At 40.0% G+C, this 22,116-nt stretch overlaps 1 protein-coding gene across 2 annotated transcripts in view; it reads left to right on the top strand.

Annotated features, from left to right (window-relative positions):
* The window catches only part of LOC147443819 (uncharacterized), a 53,538-nt gene extending 51,908 nt beyond the window's left edge, over positions 1 to 1,630 (top strand). For both annotated transcript variants that reach the window (XM_086526616.1, XM_086526617.1), the window contains 3 exons: positions 122 to 302; positions 758 to 941; positions 1,059 to 1,630. In XM_086526616.1, the coding sequence (XP_086382742.1) occupies positions 122 to 302; positions 758 to 941; positions 1,059 to 1,373 (680 nt within the window). In that variant the 3' untranslated portion in view covers positions 1,374 to 1,630. The remainder of the gene's footprint in view (positions 1 to 121; positions 303 to 757; positions 942 to 1,058) is intronic.
* The last annotated feature ends 20,486 nt before the right edge of the window (positions 1,631 to 22,116 follow it).

The following is a 22,116-nucleotide window of genomic DNA, read 5'->3' as shown; positions in this document are numbered from 1 at the left end:
TATTACTGTAATTAGTGCTTGGTTATACTCAAGCTAGAGCAACGGCAATAGTCACTCGTGTTTGTGATCTTGTGTGATTCCTTCCAGACTGATGAGTTCCGCTGCATTTCCTGCAGAACAGATGTTTTGGGTCGGCAAGTTCCTCAGTTAAGGTGTCCTGAGAACATACCTTCATTCCTTAAGAGGGAATTTGCTTGGCATATATCTGGAATTCTCCCACAAGTTGAGACCCAAGAGTGGTCTCTTCTTTATCACAGTTCGGTTCATGGATTGAGCTTCAATACATTCCTGAGTAGATTAACGTAAGTTTCTTCACTAAACGCATTTATGTCAGATGGAGCAATTTCAACTTCTTCTCAAAAACTTACTGCTTGATAAAAAATCAGTACTGAGCAATAATGCATTGTGTTTTCTTAATGTAGTCAGTACATATCCATGGAGTAAATGAATGATGATAGGATACAAGCATTTAGTTTACTTAACTATGTCACATAGGGGTCGAAACTCGGTACTATTATTGTCTTTTTGGTAATGAGAGATAAGCCAATGGTCTAGGTTGCTTTCCATCTGTCAGTCATACAACGAATATCTGTTAATATCTGACTATTCTGACCTTATGAAGGTATATATGTATATGTATATATACCATTACATCCAAGTTAGAAGTTTGAGCCGAAAATTTCTAAACTAACCATCTCCGAACCTGCACAAGAAAGGCTGTTTGCTAAAGCTGGATCTGAGAGTTGTTACTGAACAGGTCTGTGGGGGGGCCCAGCGTACTTTTGATCAAAGATGAGGATGGCAACATGTTTGGTGGCTATGCAAGCCAATCCTGGGAGCGACATCATGATTTCTTTGGAGATTTGAAGTGTTTCTTGTTTTCACTTCAACCTCGGAGTGCTATTTATAGAGCTACAGGCGCAAACAACAACATGCTGTGGGTATGTTTCATTCGATTTGAGTTACTTTAGCTGGGTCTGCATGGTGCCAAATCCATGCTGGCATAAGAAGATTTGTAACTTCGATTCCTTTGATTATGTTTTGTTTACTCCGCACAGTGTGCTGTCAACTACACATCAGAGAGTATCCCGAATGGTATTGGTTTTGGAGGGCAAAAAAACCATTTCGGTATATTCCTTCCAGCAAGTCTTGATCGTGGACATGCTTTTCCATCTGTAACCTTTGGCAACCCATGCCTTTCCAACAAATCTACCTTCAATATAGATATCATAGAGTGCTGGGGAGTGGTGCTGGACACTGAGGAGTCCACAAAAGCATCAGCATCAGGGGGCACAATTTTGGAACGCTTCAAGGAGGACCGGAATATGTTAAACATGGTAGGCATTGCAAGTGCTAGCAATTCAGTGGGCTGAAGGCTTGATTGCAACAGGTAAGATAGCTACCTTGTTTGCAGAAGCTGGATTAATTTTCTGTACATCAAGTCTTGAAGCCAGCAGCCTCACTCAGCCTTTTTGCACTCTGTTACAGAAAAGGCTCCTCAATTGAGGAGAGGAAAATTTTGTATAGGAATGGGTTGCTGTATTCTGTATTCACATATTGAATAAAAGCACATAAATGGTAGTTTGTATGCCAGTCTCAAAATTATGGTCCGTGATGCTTTCTTGCTTTCTCCCCTCTTCCCCTTTTTATTTACCCTAGCCCCCCCCTATCATGTTTGTTCCTTTTGTCTGTGGCAGGGTTGCTCTGTCCTATATGCGTGTTTTTCTTCTTTTTTGGCTTTCTAAAAGAAGCCTTAGAGAAGTGTTGGGTTAGTCATACTTTCAATGTTTTCAGTGTTGATTGAGACTTACCTTAAATGTTATTTTGGTTTTAAAGCATTAAATGGATATTTTTATTTCACCTTTCATTTCACTTCCTCACATGGCTCGACTTCTCTTGCATGCTATTCTTTTTGAATGATAAAGTGGAGCTTCACCTTGCACAATTCTAGTAAGTTTCACACACACACACACACACACACACACACATAATATAAATAAGTAAATATATAATATATGTTAATGAGTTTTTTATATTATATAAATTATGTAATTTATTTATTTATTTATATATTATATATTATATAAGCAACACCATGAAAGAAAAGAAAAATGGTACAATGATGCCAAAACTTAGTTCAAAAATCCTATAAATTTCAAAAAATTTGCTAGTATTTTTGGTTTGCTTCTTTGTGAGGAGGACAGTCGATCGCTTATAAAAGAGACATTCTCGAACATTGCTTTGCTTTATATAATTTTAGTTAAAAACTCTAATGATTTTACCATCTTCTTAATTTTTTTAAAAGCTAGAAAGCCATTGTGATCCGTCCAATTGTTTTTTTCTTTTTAATTGGGGGGGTGGGGGGGGGGGGGGGGGGGGGGGGGGGGGGGGGGGGGGGGGGGGGGGGGGGGGGGGGGGGGGGGGAGCTTTTTTGTTGGGTTTGCATGTGCGTGCGTGCAAGTGCGTATGCGTGGTTCTGTGCTTGTGATTTCTGGTGTTGTGTGTTTCTTTTCCTGTTTTGATGTTGCCCCTTGTATGTAGGGTGTTGTCGTTGATTAGAGAAATGTCATGGAATACAAGAGAGTTCCCTTGACCCTAAGAATGTTTCGTTGTTTAAGAAGTTTTCTAGCAGACCAATGCCCTCCTCAGCCTTGAGTGGGGTAGAAAGGGACAATCAAAATCTTTATCTCACTATGGTAGACAAGTAGAAGAGATTAGGGTCTAGTAGCGGTACTTGCAGCGGAGCTAATTTGGGAGACCACCATGTGGAGGAGCATGCTGGTCATTATGGTAGACAAGTAGAAGATATTAGGGTCTAGTAGCGGTACTTGCAGCTGAGCTAAGTAGGGAGACCAGCATGTGGAGGAGCATGTTAACGTAGAACTTTATAATGCTCATAAGAGAATTCTAGACATCGAAAGGGTTCTTTAGGACCCGGTGGATGGGCAAGATATGTAAACCAACGCCCAAAATGTACAATATTTTTGAGAGGAAGCATCTGAAAGAGAGCATCTCTTGGATGGTTAATGGAAGCCAAGACCTAGAATCACTGGATTCTCCTACAGCAAAAAGGCTTCATTAGTGGTTGCTTCATCCTAGTTGCTAAGATGGTGTCGAAGTAAATCATCAAAATTTTCTCTTGGCCAAGATCGAGAAATGATATAAACATAGGCTTTGTCGAAGTCGAATCCCTATGTAGATTGGGTTTTGGGAAACCGTTGATCTCCTCCATCAATAAGTATTTGCAAATGCCAAAACCATAGTTGGCAATCAATGGAGACCTTACCTCGCCTATAGATGTCAAAAGATCTATCAACCAAAATGGCCCCATTGTCCCTCTCCTTAGTGGTACAAATTGTATGAGTTGTCTATGAAGGAAGCTCTATTACTCACCTTTGGGATTTCTGAGATTATCCCCCCCCCCCCCCCCCCCCCCCCACCCCCCCCCCCCCCCCCCCCCCCCCCCCCCCCCACCAAAAAAAAAGAAAAAAAAAAAAAAAAGGAGAAACGCTCTCTCTCTCTCTCTCTCTCTCTCTCTCTCTCTCTCTCTCAAATTGTTACAGGCTAAAAGAGAAAGATTTCCCCTTACTAATAAGCCCTTTTCACATTAAAGGCAAAGGGATGAATTGATTCTTAGTCTTTGGAAACGGTGGAATAATTACAAACCAATTATATTTCTGAACTTGAATAATAAGTCTTGGGAGACTCATATAAATGAATGTCCATGATTTTGGCTCATAAACTTCATAAACTTTGACTAGTCACTTGGGGAAGATATTTGGGATGAAGTCAATGTGCGACGGTTTATTGAGGATCAATTATCGGGGAAGTTCAAGCTTTCTCCTCAAGTCCTACAATCAGTTTTACAAAGGCAACATTCCTTGATGGAGTAGGGAAAGGATGCATGGTGTCCTTTCCCCTGTAATCAAGATGACCCTTCATAATGATCGACGGATGAGGTGGCACTACATGATTGGTTTGCACACGGTGGCATGGAGTTTTATCGGACTTCGAGCACTTTTCTGAGCAAAAAAATTACGAAGCGAGCCATTTAATCAATGAAAAGATTGATTAAAAAACATGACTTGTCCACACGTTTATAAGAGGGAGATGATGTGTCGAACACAATTTTAATTTATGTTCAAATTGTGATGTCGTGGGTTCATGATATGAAACTCAATCCTTGAGCTTGCTTTGGGGACAATAAAGACTACTCATACTAATTAAGGTGCATGAAGACATTGAAGAAATTCATTTGCCTAATGACTCGAAAGCCATCTCTTTAGAGACGGTAAAGATTGCAATTATATACATTTGATTTAGAATCCAATTTGCAATAAAATTTATTTTTCAAAAAATTACTTTAATTTTTAATGAAATATAATTAACAATAGAAAATTATGACACTGATCTCACTATTATATTCTATAGATACATTTTGTTCTAACACTTAGCGAAAGAAACGTCGACATAATCTAAAACCTCACAAGGTATAATATGTAAAATCATAAGAGTCTTCATTAGTATAGTTTATGTGAGAGAGAAATATTGATAAGTTTGATCCATCATTGCGTTTGAAATGCCTACAAATCCTAAAAATGACTATGGCAATGAGATGTCTCAAAAACCTTAAAAGTAAATATGCGTAACGGTTTGATTACACAATGAAAAGCTTCAAAAAGTCTTTGCACCGATCTATATATTTATAGTAGTTCGAATTTGATAATTTTGACCACACCGTTGCGTTCAAAACGTGCACCAAAAACCTTAAAAACGATTGTCCATATATCTCACTCTGACACTCGGAGACAGGATTTTGAACCAAAAAAGGTTTTGAAACTGTCAGAAAGAGTCCCGGACCGATGCGGAACTCTTTCGAGCACTTTTAAGATGGAATTTCACAAATTTGGCTATATGGTTGTGTCCCAGATGGCAATGTATGGATAGTTGGAGTTTCAAAAAATTGTGAAATTCGATCTTAAAAGTGCTTGAAAGGATCCCATGTTGGTGCGCGACTCTTTTGAGCAATTTCGAAACCTTTTCCGGTCTGAAATTTCGTCTTCTGAGCAATTGTTTTTAAGATTTTGGGCGTTCCGGACCCAACAATGTGGTCAATTCTAACAACTATAAAAATTTAAAGCAGTGTACAACCTTTTTGAAGCATTTTGAGTCTAAAACTCTTTCTCTGAGCTCGTGATAAAACTTATGGATATTTACTTTTAAGGTTTTGGGACATCTCAAATACAAAGATATAGTCAAGATGACTAAATTCTCTCTCTCTCTCTCTCTCTCTCTCTCTCTCTCATATTGTCATACATATAAATATTTAATGAATTACTTTGTATAAATGTAGATATTTTAAGAGGAGATTGGATCATTTTTAAGTCAAACATCTCTTTGTTGGGGTGATATATGTGGCACATGGATGCTTCATTGTAAGTAGAAATGATCAAATATACCTTTGGTTTCTAGCTCTAGCTTGTGTTTTTTTATAAGTGTTCGTTTGATAAAACCATGTAAATTTATAAAAAAGTGTTAGTCATTTGGTGTTTGTGATGTCCTTTTATTTGTAGAAATCAAAGATGGATAGCTTCTAAAAGTACTTTATCTTCCATTTTTTAATGTGGGCACATTGTAAGAGTGTGATCCAAAGCAATTCTCTAATGGAATTGCTTGAAAATATACACCAAAAAGAGGATGATGGCTTGGCCATCATAACCATTGCCCACAAGATGTTTTTGCGAGCCATGTGTCATCAAAGAAGCCTCTAAATGAAATAAGAGGCCAACAATATGACACAGCCACATGCCAAAGGGGGACCACACCTTGTCTCTGTGGCCAATCGATGGCACCAAGAGCACTCGGGGTCAAAGCTTGCTAGCCCACCCGCTTAAATCTGTATGCACTTTGCCAAAGAACTTGTTTTTTCACCTCGTTTTCTTAACAAACATTAAACAAAGGGAAGTTGTGACCTTGTATAGCGGCGGCCATTCCACATTTGACAACATCAAAGTAACCATTTATTTTTACTAGTGTTTCAAACCAGCCTACCGGTTAGTTCTTCGTTTAGAGAGAGAGAGAGAGAGAGAGAGAGAGAGAGAGAGAGAGAGAGAGAGAGAGAGAGAGAGAGAGAGATGTGCATCTTTCCTTTTTGTTACCGTGCATTTATTTTGAATATAATTCGTTATGAGTTTTCTAGCTATAATAATTCCTTGAACACAATATTGAAGTACAGTAGCTACACTTCGCACACATAACATCGCAATATATGACCATTGATGCAAGATATAGACCAAGAATTCCCAGCATCTACCCATGTGATTTCTTGATTGTCATCCCAAAAGCTAGCCTGATTGGAAATTGATGACAAGGCTTCATTTGAAATGGGATCCCCTCATGCATTCCAACAACAAAGTCTATCCTTGGAATAAAGACTCCCTTACCAATATTTGATCGTGCAATTATCTTTGTCTCAACTCCCTTGCGGTGAAACTATTTGGGTGAAAGCATGAATGGGTGGTACACCATTAAGGGTGGGAAGCTGTTTTTCAATAGCTATTTTTCAAAAAGTGGGGATTGGTAAATTTTTTCCAAATCAATTCTGATTGTGCACCCATTACAGGTTTAGATTCTTCTTTTTAAGAGCTATCTAGTGATATATGAAATGCCCTATGTTTTTTTCATTTTGGTCAACCATATTTGGTCCAACACTTCTAAAAATAGCTCTGTCCTGGACATAGCTTTTTTGTCCACCACTCATGCTTTCACCCATTTGTATATCAATCTGGCTCCATTATAATCCACCTGACAACGACACAGATGTGTTCAAGATGTTTGCTACTGAGGACAAATTGGATGGGGACAATTACCCTATGTGGGCAATACATGATCCATTACTCATCACATTCGTTCGGCAAAATCTGCAAAACAGGCTTGGGATATTCTGGCTGGTCTTTATGCAAGCCGCAATGAGGCAAAAATCGCATTCCTGTGTAAAGAGTTGGAGTCGAAGATTATGCATGAGGAAGATGATATGGAAACTTTCCTTGCTGGTGTCAAGGATATTGATGAGCAACTTATTTCTGCAGGGGAAGTCATTTTAGTCAGTTCCCTTGTGTAGACTATTCTTGATGCCTTACCAGATTCTTACAAGACTTTTGCTAGTACTTGGAGACTTATGACCCAAGGAAATCGTGAAGTTGTCAAGTTTGATGCATTATGCACATTGCTGTGCAAGAGTCACTTTAAAAAAAAAAACAAGACTAGACAACGTGGAGTTGAACATACTTTTATTGTTGCTTAAAGAAAGGGTGGTAACAGCAATGCAGCCACTTCTTATGGTTCTTCTGTGAGTGGAAAATCACATGTTCCTAATGCTTCTGCTGTTCGACTGTAAATTCTGGTGATAAGGACAAAAAGAAGATGTGTTGCCATTATTGTAAAGCTAATGATCACTTAATCAAGCAGTGTCCTAAGTTGAAGGCCAAAGAGGCTAAGAAGAAAGAGGGTGGTTCCACTGCAAATGCTGGTTCCACTACAAACGCAGTCATTGTTGAGTCTTCTGTGAAAGGAGACTATGATGCTGATGTTGATGTAGAATGGGCTTTTAGTGCAGAGTGCACTTACAATCCTGCTGTCCATGATGCATGCATGCTCGAGGGATTCACCATGGAAAACTTATCGCACCACGTAAGTGCAGGGGAGGGGTGGTTTTTTACAAGTTACATAAGTGTATAAGTTAGGGGCAGGCCCCCAATAACTTATCTCCCAAGCTTAAAAATAAGGGAGGGGTATCATATTTAGGGGGGGGGGGGGGGGGGATGCGGGGGGCGGAGAAGTGAGAAAAGGAAAAAATGAGACGAAGTTTTTGTGTTTCAAAATCATGGATTTCCAAATGAATCTGCCCTTGAACTTGTGAGTCAATGGCTACAAAGATACATGAAAGAACTAACATTGCTTTGTATCATTTGCTTGTTTTGTGATTATAGTTCATTTGTTGAGGGATGAAAGCTATAAAGAGTTTGTATAGATGCAAATTTACACTGAGAACCTAGCACAACTTTATAGCCATGTTTTGAGTAATTTAGATGGTTCAAAATTGGAATAGTAGCTAGAGTGCAGGCTGAACGGGCACACAATTTAAAATTCAAACTAAGACACATTGAGGGTATATCTAGTTATTAACATAAGTGGTTCCTTAGTACATTGCCATCCACTATGCTACACACTCTTTGACTAGTTGAGGACTAGTTTTACTCAATTAGATCATGTGAGACATAAATTTTATATGTAAGATAGGGGTATGATAGTTTTCTGCATTGATTGTCGTATAGGCGTAGAAAGGGGGGTCGTATTCCCTATTAAGAGTCGTATATAGGGGTTTATCAAAGTTTTTTGCTCATAGGTGGCATCCTATTTTTGTATATAGAGTGAATCCCTCGGGCATGCATGTCAGCTGCTGCAAATTTACATGTGTGGTATTTTGACAGTGGTGCTACAAAGCACATTACCTCACATCGTGAATTGTTCACCTCTCTCAAGTCTGTCCCTCATGGGAATTCAGTCACTTGTGCCAACAATGCCTCTTATCCGGTTCAGGGAGGAGTTAGAAAGATTGTGCTTATTGCTGCAAATGGCAGTTCTTTCACACTTGTTGATGCACTTTATGTACCTGGGATCAAGAAGAATCTTTTGTTTGTATCTGCACTTGCTAGACTTGGACTTGTAGTCAAATTTATGGATGACAGATATACAGTTCATGATCTCAGTTTTGGTGATGAAATTGTTGCATCTGTCCTTTTGTGTCGTGGGCTGTATAAGCTCACTTTGTATGACAAGTGTGGACAAAATTTTTCAAATGCAGTTGCAAATTCAAGGGCTATTTCAGATGCAAAACTGTGGCATGCACGTTTTGGGCATCTGAATTTTGCTAATTTGCTACGTTTCCAGAAATCTGATATGGTTGCTTCTTTGCCGCCTCTTGAAGCACCTGTAAAACATGTTTGTTAAGGCTATATTTTGGGTAAAATGTAGCGTGCTAAGTTTCCAAAGGATGGGTCAATTTGTGCTACATGAAGATTGCAACTTGTGCATAGTGATGTTTGTGGGCCTATGCAAACTCGGTCCTTGGAAATTACTTGTACTTTGTGACTTTCATTGATGACTACTCCAGGCATGCATGGGTATATCCGTTGAAAGCTAAGTCCGAAGTGTTCCTGTGCTTCAAACAATTTATTGCTACGGCTGAAAATGTCTCATATACTATGGGCACCCTCTGTTCCAATCGAGGGGGGGAGTATATCTCTCATGAATTTAATGCATTTCTAGCTAGTCATGGGATAAAACACCAATGTAAAGTGCCGTATATGCCTCAACAAAATGGTTTTTCTAAGAGGAAAAACAGGTCACTTACAAAAATGGCAAGATGTATGGTCAAGAGTCAAGCTTTACCACGTTTGTTTTGGCTAGAGGTTGTCATGTGTGCCACTTATGTACTCAACAGGTGTCCTATGAAGTGTTGTAGTCTATGACTCCATATGAAGCATGGCATGATAGAAAGCCATCTATTGAGAACATGCATGCTTTTGGCTGTTTGGCTTATGGTTTAGTGCGACAAGCGCAGTGTAGAAAATTGGATGCTAAGACTATCAAATGTATTTTTGTTGGTTATAGTACTGAAACAAAGGTTATAGGTTGTACCAACTACAAACAAAGAATATTTTGGTCTCACGTGATATTGTGTTTGTGGAAGATTCTGTTCAGCCTTTGCTGTCATGTACTAGAGACAGTAATGTAAGCTCACACGACATTTATGACACTTTGTTGCCTCCTTTCAATGGTGGAAGAACGGATGTAAATTCCTATGAGGCAAATGTATAGCCTATGGGGGTTTCTGAAAATGTTACAGATCAGCCTATTACTGATGCAGATGTACATGATGTACTTGATGAGGAAAGGGTTGAAAATGAGCAGGCTAGGGGTATTGCAAAATGGATGGTTTACACTTTGCGTGACAGGAAATTGGATGCACCTTTGTCTAGTCGTACTCGTTCAGATTCTTGCCATGCCTCTTATGCATCAGATTTTTTTTATGCTTTGGTTGTGTCTAGCTTGCATGATGTTGAGGAACCTATGTCTTTTGATGAAGCACAGAATTCAGAAAATTGGATGGCTGCCATGCAATCAGAATATGATGCACTTATAGAAAATGACACATGGACTTTATGTGATTTGCCTCCTGGAAAAAAGGCCATTGGTACAAAGTGGGTTTACAAGTTGAAATGCAAGATGGATGGTGAGGTTGATTGACATAAGGCTCGACTTGTTGCAAAAGGCTATGCGCAACAAAAAGGCATAGATTATGAAGAAAATTTTTCTCCCACTTGTCGTATGCCTAGTGATCATTTTCTATGTGCATTGGTAGCTCATTTTGGTTGGGATGTACATCAGTCAGACATTGTTACTTCTTTCTTGAATGGTAACATATTTGAGGAAAGTTTATATAACGTAGTCTCGCGGTTTTGTCAAGAACGGACAAGAGGACAAAGTGTTCATATGTAAGAAGGCTTTGAATGGGTTGAAGCAATCTTCTCATTATTGGTATGAGAAAGCTGACACTCATTTGGTCAAACGAGGCTTTTGTAACAATCCAAGCATGAGGGCGATGTACTTCTCATTTGGTCAAACGAGGCTTTTGTAACAATCCAAGCACATTGTAAGTCAAGCATGAGGGCGATGTACTTCTCATTGTTGTTCTTTATGTGGATGATTTTTTTATCAGTGGTCGCAATGAGGCACATATTGTTGAATTTAATGCTAATTTGAATGCTACTTTCAAGATGAAGGAATTGGGGATGTTGCATCATTACATGGGCATACAGTTTAAGCAGTGTGATGGTGGTATTGCCTTGTGTCAGAAAAGTTACATAGAGACATTGATATGTAGGTTTGGACTTGAGGATTGCAAACCTATTTCCACTCCCATGGAAACAGGTTTGAAGTATACATGATGTTGGTGATCCTGCTGATGTCAGTCTTTACCAAACTGCTATTGGCTGCCTCATTTATGTATGCAACACGAGGCCGGATATTCAATTTGCAGTCTCACATGTCAACAAATTTATGCATAGCCCAGGGTCTAAGCATTGGCAGGATGTCAAGAGGATTTTTCGCTACTCTAGTGGCACTTTACATATTGGCTTGTTTTATTCCAAGGAAGGATCATTGCCGCCATACTTACATGCCTTTTTGGACTTAGATTGGGCTGGTTGTTTTGACACGCGAGTGTCCACAAGTGGTTTTTGTTTCATGCTTGGAGTTCACGTATATATGGTTGAGTAATAAGCAAACTACTGTGGCCACTTCTAGTTGTGAGGCTGAGTACAGGGCAGTCTTCATAGCTACAATTGAGTGTGTATGGCTCAGATGCCTTATGGCTAATTTGGGTGTTGGACAGGACACTGCCAACACTATCTACACTGACAGTCAGAGCGCATTGGCAGTTGAGAGGAACCCAGTTTTTCATGCTCGCAAAAATCACATTGAGGTGCATTATCATTATGTCAGGGAGAGGGTCTCACCAGGATAAACTTGCAGATCTTTTCACAAAGGCATTGTCTCGTGAGGAGTTTGAAGCTTTTCGAAAAGCTTTGGGCTTACTCCCCTTTGTGGACTGATCATGTCCTTAGTGCATGGCACTTCCCTTTACTCATGTGCCAATTATCGTTCACCGCATCACTCCAGGGGGGATTTGTTAGCATATACATGTGGTAGTGATGTGTGTGAACACACTTAGGACCGTCGGGGAATTTTTTCCCTCTCTAGGAGGTTTTTTCCCCCATGCATTGTATATACACCCATTCATTCTAGGGCTATCTATCTTTCCATTGCACACTAAGTAATACACTCTCTATAGTGTGCCTTGAGCTTTCTTCATCTTCTCCAAGCTAGCAAGTGCTATCTTAACCACTGGCAAAAGGCTATCTTAATGGCACTGCAAGTGGTTTTGAACCACTGGAAAGAGGTTCTTAATCACTAGAAAGTGGTTCAAAACCACTTACAAGAGCTATATCAACCACTAGAAAAAGGTTCAGAACCACTTCAAACCACTGGCAAGTGCTATCTTAACCACTAGCAAGTGGATCAGAACCACTTTCAAAGTGCTTGCAAGTGGAATAGAAAACCTAGCAAGTGGTCCAGAAGGCCTTTGAAAGTGGTTTAGAACCTCTTTCAAGTGGTTCTTTACGACTTGCTTGTGGCTACCAGTTTACATAATGCAAATGGTTGTCAACCACTTGCATGTGGTCCACAATTCACAAGTGGTATAGCTTGCACTTCTGCCCACTAACGCTCATATTTATCTTCTACAAAAGCCCTAAGAAAAACTGCTAAAACAATTTAAAATCAACTTATAATAAGACATCTTGCAAGGCACACAACAAAATGGTCGATTGAACTGCAAATCATGTTTCTACATTAGATCGTTATTGAATTCTGCAATACAATGTCGGTTTTTCCCCCATTTTACAAAAAAAAGTCCTCATCATGAGTTACACTATCAAATTCATCATGAGTATTTACATAAATGATCACAGGTACACAACTCTTAAGATTTCTGTTGAGACCGGAGATCAGAAGGCGTCCTTTTATAACATGTTTGTGGAGGTGGTGGAGGTAGAACTTTGCCTTTGCCGCTTGATAATTTTTCCTTCACAGATTCAGCTTTTCGAAGAGTCTGCCACCCTCTTCTTCTAGCATCCAGTTTACAAGCAGTGATCAACTCTGATTGATTATCTCTTTTCTTCCACTCATAGACAAATGGCAAAAGTTCATGATGCATAAACCTCTCCCATTGGTCTTCCATCTGGTCCTCTACAAAAGGCAAGATAACATAGGAGTCTTCGTCATTCAAGCAACACCTGGGATATTTGTCATCTAGCAGGAGGGTGTTATCTTTGTTGAATTGTGGAAATGCATTCCAAAAAGTGCCCAAGACTAGAAAGAGCATATGTTCCCCTTGCTTGTCAAGCCATGAGCTTCTATTGCATGCCCCCTTTGCAATCCACCCATTCAAGCACCTGCGGGCTTGAGGCAATCACAATTCTAACCTCTTTTCCAGATCTCGGTAAGGGCTTGTGTTCCAGACATACACTTCAAAAATTTGGCTAGCCCCAAGAACAAACCACTATGCAAAATGGTGCACATAGTGGTTCATATTATTGTCCTGCTTCACCTTCCGAAAGTACAACATGTCTACGTTAGGTAGGCTTGGTCCCTCTCTATTGTCGGGAGTGACAATAAGTAGATCATTAATATTAATGATCAAGGCAGGCCTATTATCCTCCAAAAGGTGAGGGGCACGAAACTGAGTTACTAGGGGTGTCTCTCGACCAAAGTGCCCCAGGTCTTCTTGAGCACAATGCCGGTGCCCAACATTACCAATCACTTGTATTTTTTTTACAGTGCCCGAAAAACCACACCAATCACTTGTATTTTTACTACAACGCCCAGAAAACCAGTAAATTTTAGTGAAGATTGACACCATGAGACAAAAAATATATGTTCTATTCAAAATAAGTAAATAACACAAAAAGCACACGGAACTTAAATTTTTCTATGTGCGCGGGTTTTGGGGGGGTCTTGATTATAGGGAAAAAAAACCAAAATGTGCTCGAACAAAAATGAAACACTACATATAGGCACTTCATTACCTTCCTGGTTGTTGGTTGAGAGCTTGCTGGAGTCATGCCCAATGGTTTCCTTGCATGGTTCTCAACCTCGAAGGGTTCAGCCTCCGGGTCCTCCACTCTATCCACACTTTTTACAAAAACCTTTCTATGCTGAAAACCCTTAGATAGCTCTATGTTGTTCTCGTCAAGTTTAGACAGCTCTGTATTGTTCTCATCAAGCTCAAGCAAACGAGAATTTTTGTCAGCATTGGTTTCTGTGAAGAAAAAAATCATGTTAAGGGACTTATCTCATGACAAGTGGATTTAAGCTTAGTATAGTGAACCCCCCCTTTGGCTCTGTGTACTCAATTCTGAGTGCTGAGCACTTGGCAATTTCTGGAATCTTTATTGTGCACAATGGGTGAGTGCGCTCTGCCATAGTGCCACATAGAACTGCAAAGAAAAATGGGTGATGTTTATGTTGACATTCTAGCGAGAAGAACCCTGCCATGTGGTTAGCTGAGAGGGGTTTCCCACATGCAACACAGTCACCCCTAGTACACACAAACGGTTTCAAAACAGAGGCTTTAGTCGACGGTGAGGGGACAATGATGCCTCTACCCTTTTCCTGGATATAATGGATGGTTGTATCCATAAATGCTCTTTGATACGTCAAGGCTTCTAATTCAAATTCCAAAGCCAAATTCCTTTGCTGCCAACCATAGCATAAACAACAACGGAGAGTAAGATCATTTCATGCTTGAATGGACTTTGTGCACAAGCTTGAATGCTTCTATTCAACTCTTTTCTAAAGAATTCAAAGAAAATTAAAAAATTCTTGACAAATCTTATCAAAATACTTTCTAATCATTTCTTAGCGCTTTCTAACAACTTGTTTAGCACTTTTTAACCACCATTGAGCACCATTGAGCACTTCAGAGCACTTTCTAACGACCTGGTCACCACTTTCTAAGCACTTAGCTACCACTTCAAAGCACTTTCAAAGAACCTTCAAAGCACTTTCAATGCACCTAGTTACCACTTTCTTGGCACCAAAAAGCATTTCAAATCACTTCCTGACCACCTATTGAACAACAGTAAGCACTTCAAAGCACTTTCTTTAGAGCACTTTCAAAGCACCTTGTTACCACTTTGTTGGCACCAAAAAGAATTTCAAATCACTTTCTAGCCACCTATTGATCAAGAGTAAGCACTTCAAAGCACTTTCTTACCACCTAGACACCACTTTTACTCGTTGTGAGCAGTTAAAGTGCTTCAGATTGCAGATTGGTCTTGAAAGCACTTTGAAGTACTTTCTAAGCACCATTCAATATTGTGAAGCACTTTCTAACCACATAGTTACCACTTTCTTTGCACCATAAAGCATTTCAAATCACTTTCTAACCACCTATTAAGCAACATTGAGCATTTCAAAGCACTTTCTTACCACCTAGTCACCACATAGTGCTCCTTGTGAGGAGTTTAAGTGCTTCAAAGTTCTAATTGCTTCCATGAAAGAACTTTGAAGTACTTTCTTAGCACCATTCAGCATTGTGGAGCACTTTAAAGCAGTCTCTTCACTCAATCCTTACCACTTGGTCAAAACTTCATAACCACCTAGAAAGTAATATAGAGCTATATCAAAGTAGTTCAAAGTACTTTGAAGGACCCTTTCAACACTTTGAAGCACTTTGTTACCACCTATCAAACATTTTCAAGCATATTGTAGGCACCATTGAGCACTTCAGAGCACTTTTAGGTGCTTTTAAGGCATTTATTAGGACTTTCTAGGTACTTGTGAGCACTATGAAGCTTTTTCTAACCACTTGGTCATCTTTTCCTACTCCAAGTAAGCAGTTTAGACTGATCTCAAAGCACTTCATTAGCAGGAAGCACTTCTAGTCTTAAGTCCAACCACTTGGTCAACACATTCTCCTTATCTATTGAGCAATTTGAATTTATCAGAAAGCACTTCTAGGCACTTTGAGTAGCAAGCTAACCAGCAAGGAGTCCAAATCTTCTTCAAGCTACCCTAAATCAGTAGTGACGCTTGCCTTGGACAGCATCTTGGTGATAGCTATGACCTCTACCTCTTTGCGGTCTACCTCTCGTGGATCTGAATTAGGTGAGGTCTTGAGCACCTCTAGCTCCTTGTTTAGTTGGTCCAATTTCCTGTAGAAGTCAGTATAAGCAGAAAAATGCCCTTCATTTCTAAGCCACAGGTCCCTCTTTTCTTGCAGCTGCACTTTCACCTCACCCAATAGCCTTTTTTTCTCATTCTCTTGGCCACTAAGTCCCTCTGCCATGCTAAGCACCAGCTGAATATACATTGGCGTCTCTACTGCTTGAAATGGCTTTAGCTTGCTTGTTGACATTGTTGGTATTGATGACAAGGCACCGTCACAGATAGATTCTTCTATCTAAATGACACCTGTCAAGACATAATCAATGCGGAACTTGTTGATCTTCCGCTCCAAACCCCCTTTTTGCATCTTGCAATTTTCAAGGACACTGCCACCAAACCTTGCCCATGCAATGCGATTTCCAGTCGAATCGCTTGCTGTGCTGTTGGACACTTCTCATACAGGAAACCCTGTGCAACCGTTGGATGGGGTTGCTTGATATACCTTTTGGTACAAAAGACGACACTCGTCAACGAACTCATCCTTCACATGGTTGAGAAACAGCTTTGTGCTTTTCTTGTGCATGCACTTGAGGACACTGAGCCACTCCTCATTGGGGATATCTTTATTTGTGAGCCCTTTAGGCAACTTCCCCCCTAGGTTGAGCCCGTACTCCTCATGTAGTTCCTCGGTCGAGAAGAAAAATCTTGATACCCGCGGGTACTCGAATGCTACAAGCACTAGAAAACAGAGCTTTTTGAAAGCCCAGCTTTGCAAACACTAAAGCAATGGAAAAAAACAATGCAAAACATACACATGCATACCTTTTGACGACTTTGTTGACAACTTTGAGTTGGATGAAACACGTTTGAGAGTGCCAGGCAAAGCCTCTACCTCCACTTTGATGGACTGCTTCGCATCGCGAGCTCATTGGTTGGAGGGGTTTGATCTTGAAGTTCAAGTTCAAACATTGTGCCTTTCTTGGTCTTGTGCCTTTGTAAACCGCGTGCAGGTGACTTCATCTTGCAACATATAGCTTGACTGTACAGTAAAGAGGATGAGCTTATGAGCACATAGAGAAAGACTAATGCCTACAGCTCCAAGTGCTACAGTATGATGCATGCAAAGCTTGACTTCGGTAAAGCAGACATACGACATAGGACATGTAGACATGGAAGCCTCAACAGTTCAAAACTGTTTATGAGCACTGCTGGCGACCTCTGTTTGCGGAAAGGATGCATGTCTTATGGGCACGAGGAGAAAGACTAATGCATGCATACCTGTAGCTCCAAGTGCTACAGTATTCATGATGCATGCAAAGATTCACTTCAAAAGCAACAAAAAAAGGCACATGTAGACATGGAAACCTCAGTAGTTCAAAATGGCAGTAGGGTTAACCTTCTCAGTCCGCCAGAGCAGAGGCAAGAGTGAATGAGATGTCTGCAAACCTCAACAATTCAAAACATCAGTAAGGTTTACCTTCTTAGTCCGGTCGAACAGAGGCGAGAGTGAATGAGATGAGCGTTTGTTTTGAAGCTCAGGAAGATCACCTGGCACGCAGGAAGAATCTGTCAAAAGTTGACGTCGACATCGTCCTATGACAAGTCACATCACGCATACCTTGAAATGATGACTGAGATGCCCCTCCCTACAATCAATGGCCCCTTCCAACTACTAAAATTCTCCTTTTCTTTTTTGAATTTATCACAAATTCCTTTCCAAAGTAGTCTCTTGGTAGTACCCCGAAAAGTGAAATAGTGGTACCACCAATACATGCTTAGACCTGTTACTAATGGTAGTGTTAAAAGTATCCCATGATGTATGCAAAGAAAATAGCAAGAAAATGGCTTTCATTTGATCATCAAATTAAGCCCTTTTGATGTAAATTGCGTAAATAAGCTTTTGAACTCATTGAAGTGTGAACTGATATTGTTACCTTCTTTCATATTTGAACGCATGAGCTCATGAGAAAAACTTTGTTTGGGCACTCTTGCTATCCCAAGATGAGAATAATTACTCTCATAATTCCTTTGCAATAGTCGTGTCCATAATCATAAAGAAAATGGACTCACCAAGGTGCAGGTGAATGGTTGCCATAGCATGAGCATCAAGATCCTCCCACTGATCATTCGTGCAAACACCCTCTTTACGCTCTTTCAATGGCATTGCAAGGCCCTTATTGAACAAGAAATCAAGCGTAAATTGCTTCGTAAGAAAACTAGAGGACTCGCGGGAAAAATCTACAGAGTGTCCTCTGTACGAGGAGAAAAATCTCAACCCAAATCAAGAGAAAATCAATGCATAAAATATCAAGAGTTACTGTTTGTGTGCATATAAAACTGTGTCTGACAGTTGTCTTTGAGAAGCCGTCATAGGCTATACACGAGCAATCAAAGAAAATCAATCTCTAAAACCACAAATAGCATACATCAATGCCAAGAACGCATATTGAAATCCAAATATGCTCTTAGAAACACATGAGACTATTGTTAACAACAATATGTAACCTGTATTTTTGTCTTGCTCTCTACAATGTTAGAGAGTGCATAAAATTATGTAGTTGATGTTGCCAAAGTTGATGCCAATTTTTGTCGCTAGACAAAAACACCTAGCCGATTTCAAGTGCCGAGAAATCCAATGTGCTCTCTCTATCGCTTGCTATGTTGAAGCCACAATTTGAAAAGACGATATTGTTGATGTCAAGAGCCAATATCAAAAGTAAAACCCTTGACTCAACTCAAATGCACAATCTATTTTGATAAGATAGTTTTCATGTTTTTTATTTTAGACACAATTGCACTCCAAACCAGCTGACCAATTCTTTTACAAAGTCGTAGAGTTTAAGAAGATCTTTGTTTCAATTAAAAAAAGTTTTTGAATTCAAGTTCTATAGCTCAAAATATGAGAAAAACATTGATTTGATATCAATCTACCCTAAACTAAGCAACCTACTTCTCTCTCTCTTTGAGCTCACAAAAAGCTCAATTTCTCACCCTTTAGGCTTGTGGATTTCAACCCCTTGCCACCTTGATACGTGAGCTCTTTGTGCCAACCTCACACTGTGGATGATCCAAGATTTGATATGTTGTTGCCAATGTGAAGCTTGCCGAGAAGAGGGAAACACCAAGAGAGGAGTAGCACCACAACCTTCGACTTTGATACCACTTGAAGAGTGCGGAGTACGTGCAAAGTGAAAGGGAGAAGAAGAGAAGACACATCAAGAGGAATAAAATACCTCACTACTCCTCATTGTTCCATATGATAAAAAATATTAGTACAGCCATTGTGATGGGTGTCGAGCTAGTTGGCATGAACCCTAACAATCCTAAGTCTCTACAATGACTTGTTGATGTTGAATCTTGCATTCTTTTGCTTCATGCATTTTTTCTAAATGATCATTGGTTAGTGGAAAATGATATTTGTGCAAAGGACATCCGCTTATCCAATTTTCCATGAATTTTCTGTCTAAGGTGGCTAACTTAATATCCCCACTAAGTGAGACACTCTCAATCACAAATGGACAATGCCCCTTTTTCTTAAATTTCAGGATGTGTTGTTTCAAGGAATAGAGGAATATGAGTCAAATAACTGTTTCTGTTTTCTCTTTTGAGCATAGATGTGCTTAATGGATGTCAGCCTCATCTAGTTATTCAAGATTCTATAATCATTCAGACAATTCATGACCTCTTCCCACTTTAGATCACGTGCAACTTGTAGTGTTGGAAGTAGAAACTCCATTGGAAATATTTCATCAAGTCCATAGACTAGATTGAAAGGAGTAGTATTCAAATCTGTTTTGTAAGAGACCTTATAAGCCCAAAGAGCGGAATGGAGATTCATCTTTCAATCAGTACGTGTCTAGAGCTTACAATCTTTGTAAGCACAGAGCTAAGGATTTTGTTTGTGTGCTCTACTTGGCCATTTTCTTCAGGATGAGACAGCTTGGATTTGTTATGAATAACCATAGACTCTTTTAGAAAATTTTCTATCACCTCATTGAGAAAACATGTTCTTTAATTACTCATGAGCTCAATAGGAAGTTTGTGTCTTGTGAATACACATTTGTACAAGAATGCATCCATAGTTCGTACATCGTTCTTCCTCCTGGCTCTTGCTTTGGCCCACTTGGTCAGAGAATCTGTGGCTACAATGATATACTATGCCTGAGTCTTATAAGTAGGTGGTTGTATAGGACAACCAAAGTCAATACCTCACTTAGTAAATTCTCTTGCTCCCATCATTGGTTGCAATGGAATGCTATCCATTCTGGTTGGGACTTTAGTCCTTTGGCAAGAATCATATCTTCAAACAAATTCTCTAGCATCAATAAATAGAGGCATATGCTACTTTTATAGGCATGGACTCCAAGCCTTTTTACAGTGGGATAAAATTGAGCCCTTTAGCCTATAGCTTATACAATTCAGAACTCAAATAAGCCCATGACCTATACAAAATAAATGGGAAATATTATGGTGTACATTCTTTGCAGATCCCCTCCTTGTGCACAATCAATGAAGTGCTAGCTGATCGCTGCTAACATATACCCATGCAAGATGATGCTAAGCCAAGCATACAAAAACCCTATACTTCTAATGAGACCTTTTCTAAGCTACACAAATAGAAACCCTATACTTATAATGAGACTATTTGTCGATGCTAGAGAATTTCTCTTTCTAGAGAGAGAGAGAGAGAAGGAGAAGGAAGGCTACTTTTATAGGCTACTTTTCCTTCCTTCTATACTTATAATGAGACTATTTACCGACGCTAGAGAATTTCACTTTCTGTAATGAGAGAGAGAGAGAGAGAGAGAGAGAGAGAGAGAGAGAGAGAGAGAGAGAGAGAGAGAGAGAGAGAGAGAGAGAGAGAGAGAGAGATAAGGAAGGCTGCTACTTTGTCTTCCTTATCTCTCTCTCTCTCTCTCTCTCTCTCTCTCTCTCTCTCTCTTCAATGAGGGGGCCACATTTGGAAGTTGTAAATCAAGCAAAGCATGACACGCTTCTCTAGCAGTCCCCGACTACTAATCTATTAGTGAATACTCTCACCCATGAGAAAATTGTGATGCTAAGCATACGCTGCAATCAACAGCGAGGACTATGCATTCAGCTTATATGCTTGTTTTTGCAGTAGCCCCTGGCTACAATCTTGTTGTGGATTCTCTTACACTGATCAAGTTCTTGTGCATTGCCTTAGGCATTCAAGGTCCATGCTTAGATGATTGCATCTAAGGAGAGCTTGCACAATTGCCTGTGTAGAAATTACTTGACAACCCTCTTCTAGTGGGGTTCTGTAAGGTTTTAATCTTATCATCCTGTGTGGTGTGCATGCCAATGGAAAGCTCCCAAGTTGAACATCCCACTACAGAAGAAGTTTTTTGTAATAGCAGAAGAGTTTAATGGTGTCCATGGACTCTCCATGGACGGTGTCGACCCCAAATTCGTGAAGTGGGAGCATATTATAGATGTGGAGTGGTTTAGTGTATTCAGTGAGGCAAAGGATCGCAACAAATATCACTTCAAATGCAGTAGCATTTGTAGAAACATATACGACCAAGTACTTCAATTGCACTACAAGGTGTACTAGAAGGACCCCGCCAACATGGAAATTAATTTGACTTTTGTGAAGGGTTTTGTAAAACAATTCAGCCTAGTGGCAATTGCAAAAGTCTCAATCATGCAGTTCAATTGGGCTGAGTTTACTGTCCAGCATTTGCAGGACCTTCGAGAAAAAGGATACAATGATGCCCATGTTGAAAAGTGGAGGGTGTGTAATACCCACCCCTCAAGTAAAAAAATAGAGGAGGGCTCCACGGAAACAAAGGATGATTGCGCTGGCCAAGTAGCTTCGAATGTTGTTTCTGCTACCAGGGAAACACCCCTCTCTATTAACAGCTCTGACAAAGTGACAACAAGCCTATCATTTCAGGCTCTCTGATTTGCAGCACATCATGAGTGCAATTGACCATCTCAAAGATAGACTGCAGGATGCTAAGCAGCAGCTCAAGAATGCGGGTCAGGAGCTTGATATGGTCAGCCCTCTAGTACTTGCTATGAGATAGAAGCTTCACGATGCTGAGAATGAATTGTGGTGTTTGGGCCTCACTGATAGTGTGGATGCAAGGAGAGAAATAGAGCTCAACGTAAAGATCGAGACACTGAAAGAGACACTGGATGGCTTGGGGTTTCCTCACAGTGAGGTCACCCCCACTGCTGTTGATATTGACATAACCTGTCTTTGTGTAAGTGCCGATGGTTTTTGTGATTGAACCTTATGTTTTGAATATGTGCACAACTATCCTATGTACTTACCATGCTTCTATTTTGATAGGT

Source organism: Adiantum capillus-veneris, chromosome 13 (genome assembly GCF_014529385.1).
Source record: "Adiantum capillus-veneris isolate H3 chromosome 13, ASM1452938v2, whole genome shotgun sequence".
Taxonomy (NCBI): Eukaryota; Viridiplantae; Streptophyta; class Polypodiopsida; order Polypodiales; family Pteridaceae; genus Adiantum; species Adiantum capillus-veneris.
This window is presented reverse-complemented; position numbering and strand designations above follow the sequence as displayed.